Source organism: Manis javanica, chromosome 5, assembly GCF_040802235.1.
Source record: "Manis javanica isolate MJ-LG chromosome 5, MJ_LKY, whole genome shotgun sequence".
Taxonomy (NCBI): Eukaryota; Metazoa; Chordata; class Mammalia; order Pholidota; family Manidae; genus Manis; species Manis javanica.
The window spans coordinates 73,843,202-73,864,729 of NC_133160.1; the positions used below are offsets into that span (position 1 = coordinate 73,843,202).

General features: G+C 38.9%; 1 protein-coding gene across 3 annotated transcripts in view; it reads right to left on the reverse strand.

Annotated features, from left to right (window-relative positions):
- The window catches only part of PDE5A (phosphodiesterase 5A), a 134,705-nt gene that overhangs the window by 73,211 nt on the left and 39,966 nt on the right, over positions 1–21,528 (reverse strand). For all 3 annotated transcript variants that reach the window (XM_017673984.3, XM_017673983.3, XM_017673985.3), the window contains exons 4-7: positions 7,250–7,321; positions 5,516–5,605; positions 3,256–3,393; positions 1,421–1,488 (exon numbers count right to left, since the gene is read on the reverse strand). In XM_017673984.3, the coding sequence (XP_017529473.1) occupies positions 1,421–1,488; positions 3,256–3,393; positions 5,516–5,605; positions 7,250–7,321 (368 nt within the window). The remainder of the gene's footprint in view (positions 1–1,420; positions 1,489–3,255; positions 3,394–5,515; positions 5,606–7,249; positions 7,322–21,528) is intronic.

Below are 21,528 nucleotides of genomic sequence, written 5' to 3' on the forward strand. Positions count from 1 at the left end.
GTATGTGTGAATATCCTTATTTGTTTAAATATATTAAATTTAGATATATTTTTTATTTACCTTTGGCTGAACCATTTTAAACTAAGGTACAAACATCACAGCACTTCATCCTTAAATACAGGAGCCTGAATCTCCTAAAAATAGGAACATTCTCCTACTAACCACAATATCTTCCTAATTCCAAAGAAAAGAGTAATTCCCCATCAACATCTAATATTCACTCCATATTTAAATGTCCAATTGTCCTAAATAAGTCCTTGATAGCTGTTTCAATTTTAATCAGGATCTAATCAAGATTCATGTATTGCATTTGGCTGTTATGTGTGAGGACAGTCCCTCTCTCCACTTTACTAGATGACACTGACTTTTTGAAGAAACTAGGCCAGTTATCTTATAGAATGTTCTGGAGTTTAGATTTACACAGAGGTTATTTTTAAAGCACTACCACCAAGGACCTTGGTTACTGAGGATGGTACTAATTGTGACATCATTTACTACATGAACTAACTCTCTGGCAGGTGAGCTATAGAGAAACAAATCTGGAACTTTAATAGTAAAAAAGCAAAGTTAAGATAATGTTCTATTTCCAACCTCATATGAAACTTTTAGATACAATGTCTATAATTAGAAGTACGAAACAAATGAATATTGAGTAATGTGATAAACAGCATTATGCCCAAGAATTCCTGATACTTTATCCTGTCAGATGTATTTCTTAGAATATCTTATAAATTAAGAAAACACCACCAGTTTTTGCTGAAAGTGAAGCAGGAAATATGTGAAAGAACATCAGTAGTTTACTATAAATTCTTTTCAAAATTCCTCAGAAAGCACATATAAACTTGGGATAATAACACCTCTAACCTCAACCACATGTATACTTTCTATTGGTTGTGAGTGACAACTGCAAAAGAACACAAATTTTAAAAATACAAAAAACATGAAGAAGAGATGAATTACAAATGATTCTAGCTACTGAATGCATGTATTGGTGTGATCAGGATCACAGGCTTCCTTCTGGTACTAAATCTCCATGACTGATTCCAAATCAGAAAAGACTCCCAAAAATGTTTTGAAAAACCTATCAAATTTCCAGTGAGGGTCCAATACGCCATGAAAAATTATTTGAAATTTAGTACTGTTTATCTTAAATAAGCCAGTGCACACAAAATACTGTATCTAGGTCTACTAATTGTGGTAGCACTTGCCATATGAAAGAATTTTCCTGTACATCAACTGTGGTGAAAAAAACCCTTGGAATTTTAACATCCATTAGTGAAGTGTTTTCACAAATCCATCTATGTGTTGGGGGGAAAAACCAGCTTGTAGATTCTATGTCTTAAATTAAACAGGTCATGAAATAGCTATTTAGCCAGGATTATATGCAAATGTGATAAAGGCAAATAGTAAGTTATGTTACCTTGTTAGAGTGTCTGATGATTTTTCCAATTCCTCACACTCCATGTGAAACACACTAGAAAAAGAATCCTGAAAACAGAGCAACACCACAGAAGGAGAAATAAGTTAGACAATGTAATGAAATATTTCTAGATATAGACATACAACTCTGTGGAACTGACTAAAGACACCAATACTTTTGATATTTTTTAACTTATTCTCAGACTAAACTGTTACAAGTACTTCATTCTTCCTCAAATCTGCTTCCCATTACTAAAAGCCATGATCCTATTGTTTCTGATATTCACTTGCAAAAACGCTGATTTGAATACTACTTGTTTTTGTTTTTCTACCAGGTGTTAATGACTCTCTTAGCTTTAAATTTTCTCCATATTTCTTCAAAATCCTCAACTTTGATGCATACATTGATTGCGGCTGTTAGATCTTTTTTAAAAGACATAATTCAGTAATATGAGATCATTAAAAAAATTGTGAAAATTTTAGCAAAATAGAGAAGTACTTTTGTTGACATCAATTTGGGAATACAAGAACTGAGTACATATTTTTCTTGTGTACATTTGAATTTTTGCTCATGTTGAAATATTTTTAATCAAAAATCATTATTATATAAATGAACATTAAAACACTTAATTCCTACACCCAACAAATTAAGTTGTTAAAAAGTGAGCAAAATATATTAACAGGCCATAGGACTGAGCTATACTTCAAAAGCACTACTGATCAGGTCAGTTGCTGCCATGATAGATGATAACTGGTAGGAGCATGAGCTGATGTTAATTAAAGTGATAAATATTTAAGTTGTCTAAAAGAGTGCCTTATGTTTAACTTTCAAATGCTAAAGAGCAGGTCACAGAGCAAAAATGATAAAATGACATACTGCATTAATGAGTTCTGACCTGAACTGAACTTCAAAAGGATACCTACTACCTGGTAATCATCTCTGTATTAAGGATTTTATAACTGATTGAAATATGATATAGTATCTATGAGAATACTGAATTCTTATTTGATATCCTATTAATGAGAACTATACACACACAAATGACTTAGATAATGTCATCTCCACAGTCTTACTATCTAAAGCAATTAAAGAATTTTAATGTTAGGTCTTAAATATCATTTTCATTCTACCCTTCCAAAAAACATCAATTCAGATATTATATATCAATTACGGTTGACCTATACAAAAGAATGACCTATACATTCTCTTCCCTAACTCACCAATGAAGAACCTATTTGTAGGGTCTAAAGGAAGAAGAAAATAAACAGCTACCTCAAAAAGAAAGACCTCAGAAGCAATGGTTCACATTGAGAAGGGAGAGAAACTGCATAAAGGAGAACTGCCTTCAGTTGGAGGTGCCGAGCAAACTCAGCTGGCTTGTCTCGGGTACCCGGAACTCTGGAACTCTACAAGAACGCTCCGTCTTTCCACATACATCTGTTTCTTTTCATTACACATCGATGGACTGAAGTCTACCAGTTGGAATGGTTTAATATCTCTACTGTTGGTAAAGGATTTGGGACTAATGAGCACCTTTAATAACACTGCCTCTATTGGGCCAAGCCTTTTGGTTTCTAAATGAAAATTTATCCTCATTTATCCCCAACCCATTCCTATCAGTGGAGGGGCACAAAAGTGAAAGGGCACATTGAAGCCATCCTCCAACCTGGCTTCTTGCCCCTTTTCAATCAGCTCACACTGACAGACTTTACATAACAACCATACGCAGTTGGGTTTGAAAGAGAGTTCGGGGGCTAACATGAGGTTTACACAGTGCTATAAGGAATGAAAGTTTCTGTCTTTCTAAAAATACAGGAGTCATACGCGGTACTCACGGAGCAGTCGTCATCCACTATAAAAATGGTGCATTTCTGCACCTGCATGAAAGAGATAATAGTGGCAGCTATTTTCTTTAGAATTACTTCTAATGATTGCTGTTCTTCAAAAATTAAGCTAGCAAGGTCAAGCAGCACCTGCCAAAAAAAACACAACTCAATACTTAGTACTTGTTTATAATTATTAAAGCAATACAATGATTTATATGGGTTAAAGCGATTTATATATAACCTTATCAGTTAAACCAGGTTTGTATTCAAGTACTAAATACGTACTCTGCTTACTAACAGAACCTTCCTACTGACTGTTGACACAGTGATTACAGTGGTTACAATCAGACTCGGAAAGCCACCACCATCATCAGTTTTTAATCTTGACTTTCTTTCCTTTAGCTTTGTGATCTAAGGAAAGTTTCTTGAAAATGGGGATAATAGTAGTACCAGAATCTTAGGGACTCTTGGGAGGACTAAATAAGTTAACATTTATAAAGCATTTCGAACTGTATATGATAAATAAAACACACTGTTGTTTTAAACTTCTGAGATGAACATTTATCAACATTTTCACAGAGCTCAGTACATACTGTCCAATGTAAACAAAGTTCTCTTAAGAGTTCCTTTTGTGTTTTTCCTGGTTATTTCTCTTTCTTTTGAATTCCACAGAATTTCTACTAACCTCACAAAGTATTTGTGTGATGATGGAAGTGAAAGGGCATTACAGAAAATTTAGTGCAGATAAAAATACTATCCAAGCTGAGGCCTGAAAGATGAGTAGGAATTATTCAGGTCAAGTGGGGAAGGAAAATATTTCAGTCAAAAAGAGCTGAATTGAAAGAAAGTAGCATGCTGTAAGTTCCGACCAAGTTTTATGAGAATATAGAGTATAAAAAGGAGAATTTGGGAGATGAGGTTGCAGAGTTAAGCAGAGAAAGAACCCCAAAGTCCTGTATGTCTTTTGAAGCAGCCTGGACTGTAGTGGATTGCAGGAGGAAGTGATAATATCACAGTTGTATTTGCAAAAACGGGAACTGAATTAATAGGTGGTAAGAATAGAGCAGGGAGAACAGTTGGGAGGATACCCAGGTACCAGAATGAAGAATGAAATAAAGTCTTATTGTGAAATTAAGTTACAAAAGTAAAGATTAAGAAATAATCTAAAAAGCTTATAGACCAAAAATAAAACAACAAAAAATCTTACAAAGTCCCAAGAATCAGAACAACATGGATGTTATTTAGAAGACAAAGCACCACCTTAAATTCTGAAAAACTGTATGATGGTGTAATGGATATTTTTATACATGCAAGAACTCAGAAGGCTTACCTGACCAGTCCCCTTTCTCAAGTAGTTAACTGAGTATGTGCTGCATCAAACAAGGGAGTAAGCTAGGAAGGAGGGAGCCACACAACCCAGGGAAAACCTAGTGGGCGCCGAAAGCAGCGAGGGAAAGCCGGCTAAGGGGCGGTGCCTGCGCAGCACACAGGGCAGAAATTGTTTAGCCCTGAGGAGGAAAGAGAGAGAACCTCAACTTGATGATACCCAAGAAAAAGAACTCAAGAGAATGCCTAACTGAGGACAGTTTGGGGGAAAGAACCAACAACGTGAGGCTATAGTAGAGCAAACAATTCAAGGGGAAAAAAAGGGATTCAGAAATATCAAGAAAAACTAGAAGTTATATAATAAAGGTAACGTGAACATTTGCATAGTCGTGGTAGTTATAAACACTTTAAATTGCAAATTTAGAACTAAACCAGATAAAGCTTAAGAAGAGTTAATCATGGTTGTAGATTATCAATGTGGACAATATAAAAGAAGAGGTCCAGATGGGCAAAGCAGAGGTAAAGGAGTGGTATTTGGAGGACAGATGAGGCATGCAAAGATGCTCATTTTATAAAGTGTGGAATCAAGAGATGATGTCTCTATTGTTAACAGAGCAAGAACTAAAGCCTTACTGAATATTACAAATGCAACTCATCCAGTAACTTAATACTGTGTTATGATACTGGTAGGATAAGGGCAATGGCTGGTTAAAGGATGGTATAAGTCCAATAAATCCCCATCTGTTAAGTTAATGAATATTGTCTAACGAGGATAAAGCAACAGTGCATGGAAAATAGGAAATAACTATTAGAAGAAACAGCTAAACTATTTAGAGACTCAATCTGTACTATTTAGATTTAATCAAATACACATGATACTTGGAAAAAAATTTAACAATTAAGAAAAAAGAATTGCTATACTCTCTTCAGGAAGCAAACTTGCCTGATTTCTCTTGTTCTCCAGCAGTGAAGTCTCATAGAGTTGAGCATTATGAAGAACAATACCACAGAATGCTAAATAAGCAGCAAAGTCCTAGAAAACAGGTAAGACAACAGCCAAATAAGAATTGTCTGTTAAGCTGTCTTATTTTATTACCTGAAACACAAAATACACCCAAAAATATTTGCAGTTAAAATAAGTATTAGAAAGCCAAAAGCACAGATGTTTATTCTGCATAAAATTAGGAACAAATGCAAAGCAAGTACCTAAATGGCACAACTGATAGATGATCAGTGTTAACACAGTCTCCTAAAGTCTTACACTAGTGACAAATTAACAAGGAGAAGGAGGGGAAGGACTAAGACACAGATCTCCTTGAAACTAATACTTGAAACTGAAATTCCCTGTATGTAAAAGGTGGTGTAGTCTCTGAATAATATTAACTCTTCGATCTGTGCTGAGACTATATAAATAGCTTGTAACTCATTACCAGGCAAATGAAGGCTCACATACTTGTTAAGATAATTTGGCAATAACAGTCCGACATAGAGTTGCAAATATTAGTTTAAATATGTTCTCGTAAACACGGATCAATCATCTTCATTATATTTCTACTAAGGTGATGTGCTCACAATATATTAATTATTAAAATAAATCTCTACATGGCATACTTTATTCCCAATCATGGATTTATTTTGCCAAGAGATGCACAGTCTAAGAATGCAAATCTTTCAAGAGGAGTTTACACTAATGGACTGTAAATAAATAAAGGAATATAAATCCAATCTAGAACCATGTTCCCAACCAAATATTCTTAGGTGTCATTAAGAGAATAGAAGACTATAATAGTGCCAATAATAAATGTTTATTCCAGTGATTTAAAAAGGTATTTGCTTTGTTCTGAAGCAATTAAGACATGGGGACCAACACAAGTGCCCATACGGCCTACACCACGGACACAAAAATAACTCCATCTGTTTCAAATGTCTTCCAAAAGTTCCTAATTTTCAGAAGAGTGACGTAAATAGTAATGGGCTTGAATAGGAAAAATTCAGTAGGTTCCATGATATACATATTCAAGAAGAGAAATAATAAAACGTACTGACAGAATGAAGTTATAAACAGGTTAAGGGTTTCTGTCCTTAAATGGAAAGCATGTCAATGTGCTGCATGGAATGTATCCCTTCAGAGTTGGATGTGAAGAGTAATAAAATACAGCTGACTGCCGCTCTTTCTGAAGCTAAATTCACATCATCCAGCCTGAACTCACACCTTGGCGCCCCACCGTCCGGGTCCAAAGCTAATAAAACATTCTGAAATTTGCTTCCCCAGGAGGCAATTCTAATTTTTAGCTGACCTGGAGTGCTGAACTGGGAGCTGTGCTTCAGGGGTTTTTGTTCAAGTCTGAATCTCTTTACAGCAGTGATGAAAGGCAAATGACATAGTTAAACTGCCATGTCACCTCCGGATGGCGCCACACGCACACAGCTCTGGGGGGGTTTGGTGCCCAGGGAGGAGAGGGTGGGGGGCCTGGCTGACTGAACATCTGGGTTCTCTAAGGTCAGGTTGGCTCTGTACTCGGCACAGGAAAGCGGCACCTGCGAACATTTCAGATCATTTTAACCCATGATATTTTTGTGCTCAACAATTTTCAGCAGCAGCTGACTCTGGAAGCATTTACATTCTGAAGACAAAGTATCCCTCTGTTGACATCACACCAGAAACAAGGTTCAGTACCTTTTCATCTTTTTCAGTGAATGTCCCACCATTTCCCGATTTCTTGTTGATGGCCTGGGCTACGCCAACGACCTGGTGTAAGGAGAGAAAAGGGGTCGTCTCACTGACTGAAATTACTGGTATAAATCCACCAAAGGGTGCTTACTTTAGAATTTCTCTATGTGCTTTAAAATAACAATAAGATACAAAATGAAAACAAAATCCCTTAGCATTTGAACTAGTTCTATATTTGTACTTACTACATTCTTCTTTCCTATCAAGAGTTCAAATGTTTTTAACTTTTCAGGTCCTGAATACATTTAATTCTAGGATTTCTTTCACCCTGTACTCTGAGAGAAATTATTGGCAACCGCATTTGAGGTATTTTTCATAGTTTTTGAATAAAAAAGTAAACACTAAATTTCTATCACATTTTAAGTAAAATATATGATTAAATGAACATTTTACAACAGTTATACATATAATACTTCAAGTCCATTAATTAATTATTTACTGAAAATGAAAGAGGATCCAGCGACCAATCACAGAAGCTAAAATGCAGAAGGACCATTAAGGTGAAAATAATCTCTAATGTTGGGGGCTAGGCGATTCCTGAAACTCCTTACCTTGGAAGTCATTTTACCCTCAACAGACTTATTTTGGGGGGAGGAGGTTTTATTGAAAAATAAGAACAGGAATGAAAAGGCTGAGGCTTATTTCAAATGGATCAGAAAGTGTTTGAAAGATAAACTGTATCTTAAGAAGACTGAGCTAATATATCTGGGAATATACTGTAAGTTTCCACAAAAGAGTGAGCCAGGCTTTAAGAACCTTCTCATCTTTCTGCTTCAAAGTATGTTTACTTCCCGCCTTAGTTCCAAATGCAGTCTGAGGCACTGCCTTATTCTTATAAAGACCTTCAACTCACTTTTGCTTCCTTTTGACCATTTATTAATTCTCCTCCCTCCTTCCTTCTGCAATTTGGTATCAGTGGAATAAGGGATAATTCCCCTAAATTGTTACATGTTTTGAATATAAAGTCCTTAGTTTTCTGTGGATGGCTCATCCTTGTTTTCTCAGCTCACTCTAGATCCTTAACTTAAGAAAAGGATATAAAATTCCCCTCTAGGATAGCACAAGGGAGGGAGATACACCCTCATCTGATGTAGTTTTCAGGTCTTCTCAACACCTTCCCTCCTCACCCCATAATGAATAAATGGATACTAATTTTACAAGCAGAATTATCCCATTATCCTGCACCTTTTCACTGTCCTTAATTCAACTCTCCCTTATTTTTGTGCACTCTTTAGCTCTTGAAAATGACTAACAGATTTCTAGACGCTCTAATCTTGATGACGAAATGCTTACAAAAGCTTTTAACTATGGCCAGAATGTCTGGATTGTGGCTAGACATGTTCACCTAAATAAAACTGACAGGAGTCACTTGAGGATCACTGGGGTCTAATGTACAGTAGTACCAGAATAACATGGTTATTTTAAGTGTTCATTCATCCTCTCAACAAATACTGGGGTGCCTACTGTGTATGAGGAACGGTCAAAACTGAGCGGAAGATGACCCTGAAGGAGCTGGGAATTGCAAACAGGTGACATACAGCAGATAGTCACAGCACATAGGAGGGTGTGAGCAGTTCTGTGACTCAGACACCCACAAGGTGCTGAGCCAGAGGGGGCACCTGATGTGGGTACAAGAGAAAGGTCTCTGCAGTGATGGCACTTGAGTTTTCATTTGTCTTTAATAAGTGGTTTTATAAAAGAAAGACATTTGAAATCTTTATTTTAAGGAAGATGAGTTTAAAAAAGATACAGAGACTCATACAAACCTCAGATAATGATAAGGTATTAAAAGTGTATGGATGTGTTATTTGTACTTGGAGTTGTGTGAGGCAATGTACTAAGCAAGAAATTAAAGAGAAAGTTCCTGCTCGCTCAGAAATAAAAAGGGGCAAAAAGCCACCTGTTAATTAAATGGCCAGCAATAACACTATATTAACATTTGAATCCACAATGTTATCACCACAAATTGATAGCAAGGTGATAGTTTCTTTCAAAGTCCTAAAGGAACAGAAAAGACTCAGCTGCACAATGTATTTTCTGGAATGAAGACTAGTAAAGTGATCCTGGGTTAGTATAGGCCACTAGAGTCCCTTGAGAATGGTGGCCAGTCAGCTCATGTGTCCAAAGCTGCAGGCTACGGATACCCTCAGTCTGGTCAGCAATCTGTGAACTGGTTTGGGGGGAGAGGAGGGGTGCAAAGGGAGGGGATAAATGTTTAACGGGTGGATTAGTGAGCATCCATCTCTACTAGAAAAGCAGAACCAAAGCACGGCCTGTTCCCAGCGGGTCTGCAGCATCTTCATTTAAGAAGAAGAGCACTTCATACAGGCTCCTTCAGTCCACATGGGGACGGTCCCTACAGCTCTCCCTATATTAAAACCTCTATGCCAATTTCAGCCTCAGTTTCAATCTGCATATTTTGCACTCAGGTACACGTACAAAGTAAGCATTTTCTAACTGTGGCCGGTAAAGTGTTCCCTGGTTAAAAGAACAATGTCCCTGAAACCAAGCTAAATGTAAGCCAGTATTCAGAGTTTTCAGCCAATACGAGTGTTCATGTCGTTCAATAATATTTGCCACCCCAGAATTTCCATTTGATTCCTTTTTAAAACCTGCCTATTCCTCCTCCGCCTTCTGTTCCTTTAAATACTAGTGCCTGTTGTCCCTCATCTGCCTGAGTGTATTCAATTTTGACGCCAAGCTCATCCTGAGCTGTGACTGTTTTCCACGGGAGTTCACGTTCTGAGTCAAGCGCCCACGCACAGCGTCTTTCCGCTCACCTTGGCTGTGCCCTGCTGGTGTGAACCTTGAGCTCCACACCTGCGTGAAGCACAGCTCATGCTCTCACGCTTCCTACGGTTCTTCCTAGCACAGCAGCAGGCAGAAGCCGAGCTTCCTGATGCTTCTCCTGGCTGCCGGTGGAGTTTGCTTGGCCCAGTTTCATGGATTGTGCCTTCGCTCATCTCAGCTTTCCACGGCAGCTTCCTTTCACTCCCCCAGCCCCAGCTCCACCTGCAGAGCAGACGCACCCCTGGGCTCACAGATGCCACCCTCAGACATTCATCTCATCATCCTGAATAGCAACCCTTGGCCACTCACAGTTCCTATTCTTGGGATCCCCTCTTCGTTTCTGACACCTGGGGTGTTTCCTTTCTTGGGCTCACTTGTAATTTGTTTAATTGCTTTTGGTGAAATTTTATCTTCTACTTTCTTGCAGAATGGGGCAGGGAACATGCTTCTGCATCTGTCCAGCCTGGAAAACTAAGCAGAAGTCTTCGTTTATAGCCTTCAAAACCTATTTTGTAGCCCCTCAACACAAGGTCTCTACTGTGTTTTTTTCCCCTAACGTTTAGAACGAGTTACCATTAGGCAACCTCATGGTATGAGAACTTCCAATGATGAATTTTTTATCCTTTCTGGTAACTAATTATTTCTTTCACTAATAAATTTACAGATTCAGATATTAGAGGTTGATTTAAGGGATGATTAATTAAATATAACTGGTATTAAAAAACACAGGCAAGTACTTTCAAGAGACTATTATACCAGGAAAATATATTGAATATGGTATGTGCATCCATCCCCAGACAGTGGCACTTTAAAAACAGCACTGATGAAACAACAGACAGAAATAGGAGAGAAGGCATAGCGTTTGTCTGAGGTCACATAAAACAGTAAAAGACAAAATGAGTTTGATTCTCTGACAAAACTGACACCCTCTGCACTGCTTGTACTGATTTCCTTCTGTCATCTGTTGCTCCTTTAAACAAAATTCATTCATTTTCTTCAAGCCCAGTAATGGTTAATCGTAGGATTTTAAGTATCAGTTTTCAAAGGTAGCTTTTATGGCAAGTGTTTGTCAGACCTACCTCATATCTGAGAAGCAAAGCCCCTAAAAATGTTAGCTTCCTTATCAAGAAGTCCAATCACTCTGCCTGCCTGATGGCTACCTGTCCACTCAACCACTGGTAATCTGTGCTTTTGTCTAAGCACAAAGAATCTTCTCTGTTTTCTGTTTTACTGGCACTTTTCAAAGAATAAAGGATATTACGTCCTCACAGGGTCAAGTGCTCTTTTAGGAAGCAAAGGGAAGACTTGACTGGCTGGGTGAGCAGTGTGAAACATGACAGCTGGTCATTGTGGGGACAATTGATCTTTGCCACACTGAGCAATTTCTTCCTCCATCGGTAGCTGCCCCAGACATACACTGAGGCCATATATCAACCCCCATAAACATCCCCAAGCCCATTTCTAGGGGGTGCTCAGCAGGGAGGCTAAAGGCACGGGAGAAGGGGAACAGACTTTACAAACCTTAGCTGTCCAGCTCTCCCACCTGTGGAAGGCCTCTGACATAGTGACAGGATTCCTCACTACCTATAACCTCAGCCAAAAACCCTACTTCACCAAGAAAATGAGAATTGAATGCATACTGGGGCCAGGGCAGAATTCTCCATCATGCTCTTTTCAGACTTTTCCTTGATTCAGCCATTCATGAAGCAACAAATAATTACTGGGTGCTTATCGTATATCCATCACTGTTCTACGCAATGAAGGCACATGAGTGAATAAGACATACAAATCCATGTCCTCACGGAGCTGACATCTAGGCAGAGTGTTAGGCTTGGAAGAGAATCCCACTCCTTCTTCTCAAACTGCTTGTCACACAAGCAAACTACATGTGGGAGGGCTGACAGGACTAATCCCAGTCATTTCTCCTCTCTTCCAAATCCCAGGCAATCACCCATGATGGTCATTCTCCATCAAGCAGGAAAATAATGGACCCCAAAATGTCCTGATTTTAATCCCTGGAACCTGTGAACATGTTACCTCAAACAGCAAAGGGACTTGGCCGATGTGACCAAGGCAAGGACCTGGAGGCGGGGAGGCCATTCTATGTCACCAGTGTGGGCCCAGTGTGATCCTAAGAGGCCTTAGGAGGGAAAGCAGGGAGCAGCAGAGGCAAAGGCAGAGATCTGAAGATGCCCTGCTGCAGGCGCTGCGGATGGGGAAAGGCCACAAGCCAAGGGGCCTGGGCAGCATGCAGTCGCTGGAAAAGGCACGAGAACAGATTCTTCCCCAGACTTCACATAGGAACACAGCCCGGCCAATACATTAATTTCAGCCCAGTGAGAGCTCTTTGGACTCTGACATCCAAACTGTAAGATGATATGTTTGTCTTGATTTAAGCCACTAAATTTCTGGTAGTTTTTACAATAGTATAAGAAAGCTAATAAATTCCATTATTCTCACATTCTCCTGTTCCTTTCTCTTTCCTCATATTGTATCTTGTGTTTCAATTTCTAAACGCTCACTTGCCTTGAAAGCCCTGACATCTCATTGCTAAGTGTTTTCTTGCCTTCAGTCATTCTTTGACATTAATGCCAAATTTATCTCCTTGGGATACTGCTTTACATGTACAAATTACCCTATTATTCAAAATGTTTTAATGATTTCACCCGTCCGTAGGATAAAAATTGAAAACAAATCCACACCTTCAACTTGAACTAAGATCACTCATGTGGTCTTTGAATTAGAGTGCTACAACAACTCTGCTCACACCAGGCCCGGAAATCCTACCTTCCACTTCCTTTACTGAGGCTGAGTCTCCAGAAAGCATCCCTTCAAACCCCTCTGAAATTCTGTGTGCCTGTTTTGTATACCATACATTTGACAATCAGTATTCTCATTTTATCCTCATTTTCTCTACTCTCATCCTGGTTCTCCAGTTAGATTGCTTTTCCAAGGACATGATTATATCTTACACCTTATGGTAGCATCGGTACAGTACATGGTTCTGAAGGCACTCATGGCCTGGTAGGTATTCGTTGTTAATAATAATGGGAGATGTGTCAAAGGGGATCAGATATCTTGTAGACTGATGTATTTACTGGACAATTCACATTTGAATAATATCAATTATATCTGCCCATTTTTCCCGCTGCCCTTATACTTGATATTAAGCGATCTGTTGACAACTGAGAATTTTATGTGCAGGAAGAAGTTTATGAGCCTTAATAAGCCTTTAGGTATAGAGTTGAAACTTTCAGCCTAGAAGGACTTTGGGAGAGTGGGAAATAAAAGCTTGAGATTGTTAGTTTTAATTTTTAATTAAAAAAATACAGTAAGTCACAGAGAATAGGAGAGTAAACATCCACATCTTTGCTCCTAGCACAGTGGTGTTACCATCTAGCACAGCGCTTGTTTAAATGCAGCTTGCTGGGCTCATCCCGAGTCTCAGAGTCAACAGATCCGGGTTGGTGCCTGAAAATGGGTATTTCTAAGAGTTCTCAGGTGATGCCAAATGCTTCTGCTCCAGGGACAAAGGATTTTGAGAACCATTGATGAAGAACTACTAAGCATTAATGTTTGGTGATGTTTTCTTCTTTAAAATTAAGATAAAATTAAGTTGGACCTTTTCCTTTAGTTCCATTCTTCTCCCTCCCAACCACCCTTCCCAGAATCAACCTCTATCATTACATTCTTGAGAAAGAATATAGGAATATAATAATCATTCAGTCCCCAAATGATGGATCTTTAGATTGTAGTTTCTTGCTATTACAGTTCTATGATGGACATTTCTGTAGCGGTCTCCTTGTATACATGTGCATGAACTTCTTTGGTGAAATCATCAGAGGAATTATAGAAATTTATGCCTTTACCAGGAATGTGTAAGGTCCTTACTGACCTCACATCCTAACTACACCGAGTATTATCAGGCTTTCTAATCTTTGTCAATCTGATGGATGCAAAACTGTGTCTCACTGTTGCTTTAATTTGCAGTTTCCCGACTACTAGAAAGAATAGACAGCTTTTCAGTTTTTATTGACTATCTCCTTTGTGGTACATATGTGTACATGTGCCAATTTTGACCTTTCTGCTGTTGTTTTGGATGGGCTCGCTTTTGTTAATGACTTGAGAAACAAATTTCAGTGTTTCATTAAATGACTGGTAAAACTGACAACTCGTTGTGATCCATTTCATCCATCTTCATGCACAAGCACTGCTGCAACTGTTTCTGGATCATGCAAGGTTAGGGGACAAGACAAGTACAAGTGGGCGCTTTTCATTTACACTCACAGCCTGGGTGGCGAGGAAAAGGCAGCCAGGTTGAAGAAAAGCTTCTATAAAGTTGTAAGATACAAACAGCAGTGCCCTGAAGATAACTAGCATCGGAAACATATGATCAATGGTCAGTGTCTCTAACAGAGGTAATAATTCTATTTCCAGCCATTAAAAAAAAAAAGGTTCATAATGCTAAAATGTTTGCCATTTTAAAGAAGGAAGGAAGGGCCGGCTACATCACAGGCACTTTGTATCTGTTGATTCGTTTAACCTTTGGCGCGACCCTCTCAGGCTGACAGGAGTATTCCTATTTTATCACAGAGGCAGCTGATGCTCAGAGAGGTTAGATAGGTAGTCCAAGAATGCGCAGACCCAGGTGCTCTCCAGCTCGGAGCCCAAAGCCTCTGTTCTTTCTGCTGCTCCCCCCATGAAAAGTGAAACCGGCACTGGTATAAAATACAGGTTTGGAAGCACTGTTTTTTTTTTAAGGAATCAGGAAGACCAAGGGTTTCCCAGGACATCCAAGACTGTCTTCAAATCCCACATATGCTTCTTTTGTTGATGTATATTTTTATCAAGGAATGCAACAAATTCAAAATTCTAACTGTAGGAAACAGACAGATCCAAAGTGGTTGCAGGAAGTTCTGCTTTTCTTGACCTCTATTATTAATTGTGTGACATGTTTTTCCAGCCAAGGACCACTTCTGCAATATAAAAATGTCCATCGTTTTGGGGAAAAGTAGATAAAACGCAGCCTCAAAAATAAGTAGATTCTTCAAGGAAAAGCAGAATTAACTTATAGTGAAGAACAGCGTTGCCCATGGCTGTGAGGACTTACTGGGGTGATGTACCTTGACTGAGGTGTAAGCTACACAGATGTGTAGACATTTATCAAAACTCATCAAATTGTACATTAAGATCAGTGTATTTCACTGCGTGTAAAATTCAACTCCATTTCCAAAAAGTGCTTAAACATAAATTTGTAATTGCTGAAGGTATGAAAGTGATGGTCCATGTGTCAAGTTCCTGGCTGTCTCAGTAATGGTGAACTAGGCTGAGAAGGCCAAGGTCCTGACCGTTAGCTCTGTGTTTTTAGGCAGGATGGATGGTCCCCAGAAAGGGCTCGGACAAACCCAGCCTCGGGGGGTCAGTAGCTGTCCTGCCCTGGGAACATCCAGTGGGAGGGGCGCCAGCCTGAGCCTGGGTTCCTTCCAGACAAGGGCATGCTGGGCATAATTCCTTATACGTGTTTATTCTCATCCCTTTGCACACACACAAAAAATCCCCCTTCCCTGCCAAACACTGCACTCTCTGCTGCCCTAGCTTTTAAGCAATGAAGTAAAGGTCTTAAACCTAGAACCCTAGGAACCTTCTGCCTTTTTATTAGACCTTTCTGTCCCTTGGGATACAGAGATTCAGTCCTGAGATAGAGCAGCACAAAGCCATTGTGAGCAGTCTCCTTATATGCCCTTTGAAAACTGCCAGACACACAAAGGTTACATAGCAGAAAAGAGCATGCTGTCTTTCCCATGGAAGAGTTCGTTCAGTACTTTCTATTGTTATTTAACTTTCCATTCTTCATTTGTCTGGCCTTGCAAAGCTCCAAAGGGGAGGGATGGACATTTTTCTGAACCTCCAGTAAGTGAAGAGCTCTGCGGTGGGCACTGTCTCATTCCTTGTCTCACCAGGATGCTTCCAACCTGCCCAAATGAGTCACCAAAGGCACAGAGAGGTTAAGAAACTTGCTCAAGGAGTCACTGGTCATAGGCCAGCACTCAAGACAATGTCATTTTTGCTACAAAGTTGAAGCTCTTTCCCTCAAACTCTCTGCCTAATTGGGAATAAGTCCAAAATAAGAACAACAAATTAAATACTAAATATATATTGTACAAACTCTACTTTGCATCAGAATAGTTTCACCACTTTTTGCACTCACCTTCACACATGACATTGTGTGGGTAAAACTGCAGTATTTCCAGAATCTCTCACCTGGCCTTAGTCCATCCCCATATGTACAGATGTTTACAAGGGTTGAGGGAGAGGCGGGCACTTGGACAGGAGAGGTGTTTGACCTCCCTGGAAAAACAGGAGCGCAACAGGGCGAGCGAGAGCAGTGGCTGGAGAGATGGGCTAGCGGGAGTAGAAGCCGGGAGCCAGGATTCTCGTCAGCTATACAAGGCCTTCTCCCCATCTAGATTTTCCCTCCACTGCTTTGGGTTTCAGTGGTTTGTGGTTTATCTGCCTCAGGCTGGGAACACACTTTTCCCCCAGAGTTACACATTGCCAAAAATGACTTCAAAGCCTTGGATCTGTTTAATCACTAGGATTTATTTTCAGGGTGGGGTCCTGCATTCCACCAGGTGCCGATCTGCAAAGCACAGGGTTACCCTGGGCAGTGTTTTCGGATTTGGACTCTGCTGAACCAAGAGCACGTTTGTGGCAGCATTGTCTGCACTTATGACAGGTTCACATCTCTGCAGCACGTATGATGCTGCATTAATAAATAGCTCCCGCACAATTACAGGGCAAAGTGGTGCACCGGTAGTGTGAGCCCAATACGAGCAGAAGAGCAGTAACATAGCAAAAGTGGCAACAAGAAACTTTCACACATCAAAACACTGAAATTGGCTGAATCTCATTTACAAATTAAAGTAGGTATCAAAGCAGTAGAGAAAATATCTTTATTGGACTTAAACTGAGTATTCAGACCACACACAGCTCGTGCCTGTACTGGGCTAACCACATCGCTGCTGAGAAACTAGATACTCATAACATTCTGCTCAAGAGCTGGGGTGGGGGGATAGGGGGTGGAGTGCATGTATGTGTATTTATAATTTTTTTACACTCGACAAATCCTTCACAGAGAATATACTTTATTTGGTCACAGCCAAAGTATAATTTTGTCTTTTAGTGTTTTTCCTTCAAATGGAAGATAAGCCTGAAAAGGTAGTCATACATGAAAGCTCAGAAGCAGAACATCAGTCTCACTAGCTAAACCCAACTATAGGTGTTACCAGAAAAAAGACATGTCCTCCTCCACACAGCTGTGCCAGACAATATGCCAAGCAATTAGTATTATTTGGAATCATTTTTTGCAACTCTGGATTTCATTATTATATTCCTCCAGTCCATGACTGTCATTTTCAAAGAGTAAAATAGTAAGAGTTGGTTGGTAGTTTCTCAGGGATAACCATTTATAAAGATGAAAGGTCATTATTTCATGGTATGGAAACATAGCCTTAGAGTAAGATGACATGGGTCTGAAGTCCAGCTCTGCCACTTAATAGGTATGTAATGTTGGGAAATTTCCTTAACTTGACCAAGTCCGTATTTCCTCATATAAATGGGGATAATAGTATCAACAAAAATTACTTATTACTGACCTCTATTTGTCAGCATGAAGACCCAGCCCTCCTCCTATTCACCATATAGCCCTGATTAAATGTCCACTTGAGATCCCTTAATTTGTCAGTTTGTTTTAGCTCCCAGGCTTCAAGATAGCAAAGAAGCACTTGTGAAAAAGAAGTGGAATATATTCTAGATTCTTCCTTTTACTTACGCCTCTACATCAATCCTCCAACCTTCCAAACAGAAGTTTAACAAATCCACTCTTTTTGCTCTTGTTTGCTCATCCTCGGTGTCTGGATTATTGCAAAAACCTCCTTACCAACTTTTCTGCTTCTACACACAGTACTTTCTATGGTATGAACAAATGTGGAAATTATTTACTTACCAAAATCTATCATGTGTCAAATTGTGAGGATCTGGGTTAAATATTAAACAAAGGAAATTGTTCATTTTTACTGTTCTGGCCACCCAGCTCTTTAAACAATAGCAATTGTTTCCTGGCTTAAAAAACAATTCAGCACCTCCTTTGCATCACATTAGAGGGATCTTCATGCCCTTGCCTCTGCCTGCCTGAATGGCCTCACCCCAGGGCCCCTCCCTCCTTGTAGTTTATACTCAAGCAAACACTGTGCCAAATTGCTAGACACAGTCCCTCTGCTCTGCAACCATGACCGGACGTTGAACACAATGGTACAGAAAGATAATAAGGATAAGCCATTGAGCACTTCCTGTGGGTATTTAGAAGTAAAGTACTTAAATTATACGCACAGTGATCTCACATAAACCAGCATTTTTGACAGAATATTTTAGAAGCCTTTCAATGCCTCAATCATTTGCTGTAGCCCAAAGAAGCAGATATCCTCCTCTTTCTCTCCTTTTTTAATTCTCCATTTCCTCCTTTCCCTCTAACTCTGGCTAATTGGGCACAGAATACACACCAACTCACTTCCTTTTCTAAGCCCAGTCTATGTTACCTCTAGTAAGTTCATATTCTTCTTTTTCAGTACATGAGAGGCTGAAAAGTAATAATTTTTAAATATTATTTGAACTAATGAGTAGAGTTCCTCTTTTATCATCTGGCCATTCTAAGGACATTTATCATTTTCAGGACAGAGAATAAAGCTTCAAAATACATTTAGTACTTCTGGTGATTTCAAGATACCTCCATAAATTTTTTGATTCTCCTCTCTTCAAGAGGTGAAGCCTAATTCCCCTCCCCTTGAGTCTGAGCTGGACTTGATGCCTGGCCTCTAAAAAGCAGAATAAATGAAGTGAAGGTGCACAACTCTGGAGATGTGGTCAGACAAGGAAGGCGCTGCTGCTAGCTCCCTGCTATGTGTTAAGGACACTGGAGCGACCTCTGGAGAGGCACACCTAGCGAGGAACCGAGGCCTTCTGCCAACAGCCATGTGGGGGGGTCTCTGGGAAGTGGATGTTCAAGCAGGAGTCAAACATCCCTGCCTCCATCCTGAGCGCAGTCCCCTGCAGGGAACCTGGACCAGAACCACCCAGGCTTGCTACGGTGCTCCAGAATTCCTGAGCCACAAAAACTGTGATATAATAGTATCTGTTATTCAAAATCACTCAGCATAGGGTAATTTGTTCCATTGCAAGAAGTCATTAATACAGTGTTCATGATCATCAAATAATTTGTAGTAATCAAACAGATCTGGAATTCTAAATCCCGGTTATTTCCCTTTCTTTCCTGCTATGTAGTGATGCAGAAAAAGAAAAATATGATTTAAAATTTTATAAAATCATCATCTCTTGCTCTTTGTTTTAACTTTAATTTTATTTAAAAAAATTTTTTTTTATTTTTTACCTTTTGAACCCTTTACTCTGAAGTAAGCCTGGAATATTAACTTCCATTTTATGGTACAAGAGAAGTAGAGATTTTTAGAAGAGGATTTAATAAGAAGGAATATAGAGTATTTAATAGTTTATAAAGGATGTTACCTATATACTCTTAGCTCTTAATAGATGAATATAGATGTTTGCACATATATGTATGGAGAGCTGCAGTTTCATTGACCACCATCTGAACTCTTTAAGAATGCATAAAAAAATGGGAATTATCTAATAATAAAAATCCAAGGGCCTAATTATGTGGCTCTGGCTCAGATGTTATACAAAGGAATTGTTTATGATTATCTGCAACTGGTTCCAAATCTCTACTATTCATTATTCAGGGCCTATGTAAAACCTCTCAAAATTAAATTTATAAATGATCTATTAAATTAAAACTGTAATGCATTCCAACAAGTGCTGGAATGGTTATCCGGAAAGTACCAACGAGGATAAACCTCATGTTGAATAAAACCCTGCATTCGGTCTGAACCAAATTTTCTGAGCATTAAAAATAAGACTTGGGTAAATACAGCCTACCATTAATTTAATCAGTCTCAAGCTTTATTCACCCTTTCTTCTCCCAGATCAGCAGTGTAGCCTCTGGGATGTAACCTATTATTAGCGCAATGTTTTTCATCTGTTGCTCTTAAGAAATGTGTTTTCCTTAGGAAAGTGGTTACCATCTTCTTGTTCATAAAATATGCTTGTTTATTATTTAACAAGCAATGTGGAAAAGGAAAAAGAAAAGATCACCATCATGACATGAAGTCCAGAACAAATGGAAACTTTGGGAAGTAGTTTCGTTTCCAAAAACAAAACTATAAGAGAGAATTATAGAAGGGAAATAACTGTAATGAAGAATTTATAAGTTTTTTTAAAACCACATTAACTAGCCAATTCTTTAAGACTAAAATAGATCTAGAACAACTGACAGTCTGCAATTAAACTCTGCTTATTTTTGCAGCTGTATTCTCATCTAGTCTCTTAAAGTTGAAGGACTACTCATAAAGTCATAACATTTATCTGTTGTAAGCTTACTTGTCACATGTAGAAAAGCCGCAGTTGGTGCTGTGAGCAGCAGGTCACGGGTGAGAGTCTGTCCGGCCTCTGCCCTCTCAGAGAGAGCAGGGCCTGCTTCCTCTCAGGACTCAGGGAGACGGCAGGGACCGGCTGTAGGAGACCACACAGCTTCCATCTTTCCTTTCTGATTCCTCCAGCTCTTGAAATCCAGTAATGCCTTTGAACTTGTGTGTTGAATATTGAACTCATTAAACAGCTGTCTGGTTACTCTGTAGTCATATTGTATTTTTGGTGTACAAGATCTGGTGTACATTTACAAATTGAAAAAATTTTAAAACAAGTGTCTTCTTTGTTTCACTTTTTATTTTTTAATATCCTCACTGTTGAGACCAGTGTTCTACATACTGCAGTGGTCCAATATACTTGTCCAAAGCAGATAATTCAGGTGGGAAAATGAGAATATTTTTAAATGAGCAGATATTTCATACAACTGAAATTCTAGAAAACACTTAATTTTGTGTATTACAGATGGAATTACACATCCATTACAGCTTTATTTTGTGATTTTTGGCAGGCATTAATCTCTGACTCATCAATGGATTTATTGTGTAAAAATTAGCTGATGTTTTTTGAAAAGTTTCAGGTTTCTTTAAAGGAAGATGTAGATAATTAGCTAAGATGCTCCTTTTTCATGCCATAAAAATGTATCACAAATCCCCGATTATAACTGTTATATGTGCATTAAAGAATTACAACATCAAGTATGATAAAATAAAACCAAAATGCTAAAATAAAAATAGAGAAGGAGGAAAAGAGCTCTAATTCCAAATTACATTTTTACTTAATAACTGGAGTTGACAGGCAACCAAGAGAAAACTGGTGTTTCAGCCTAGCCCGACATTACTGGATAGAATCTCCAGCTGAGAAGAGTAAAAAATTTTCAAAGA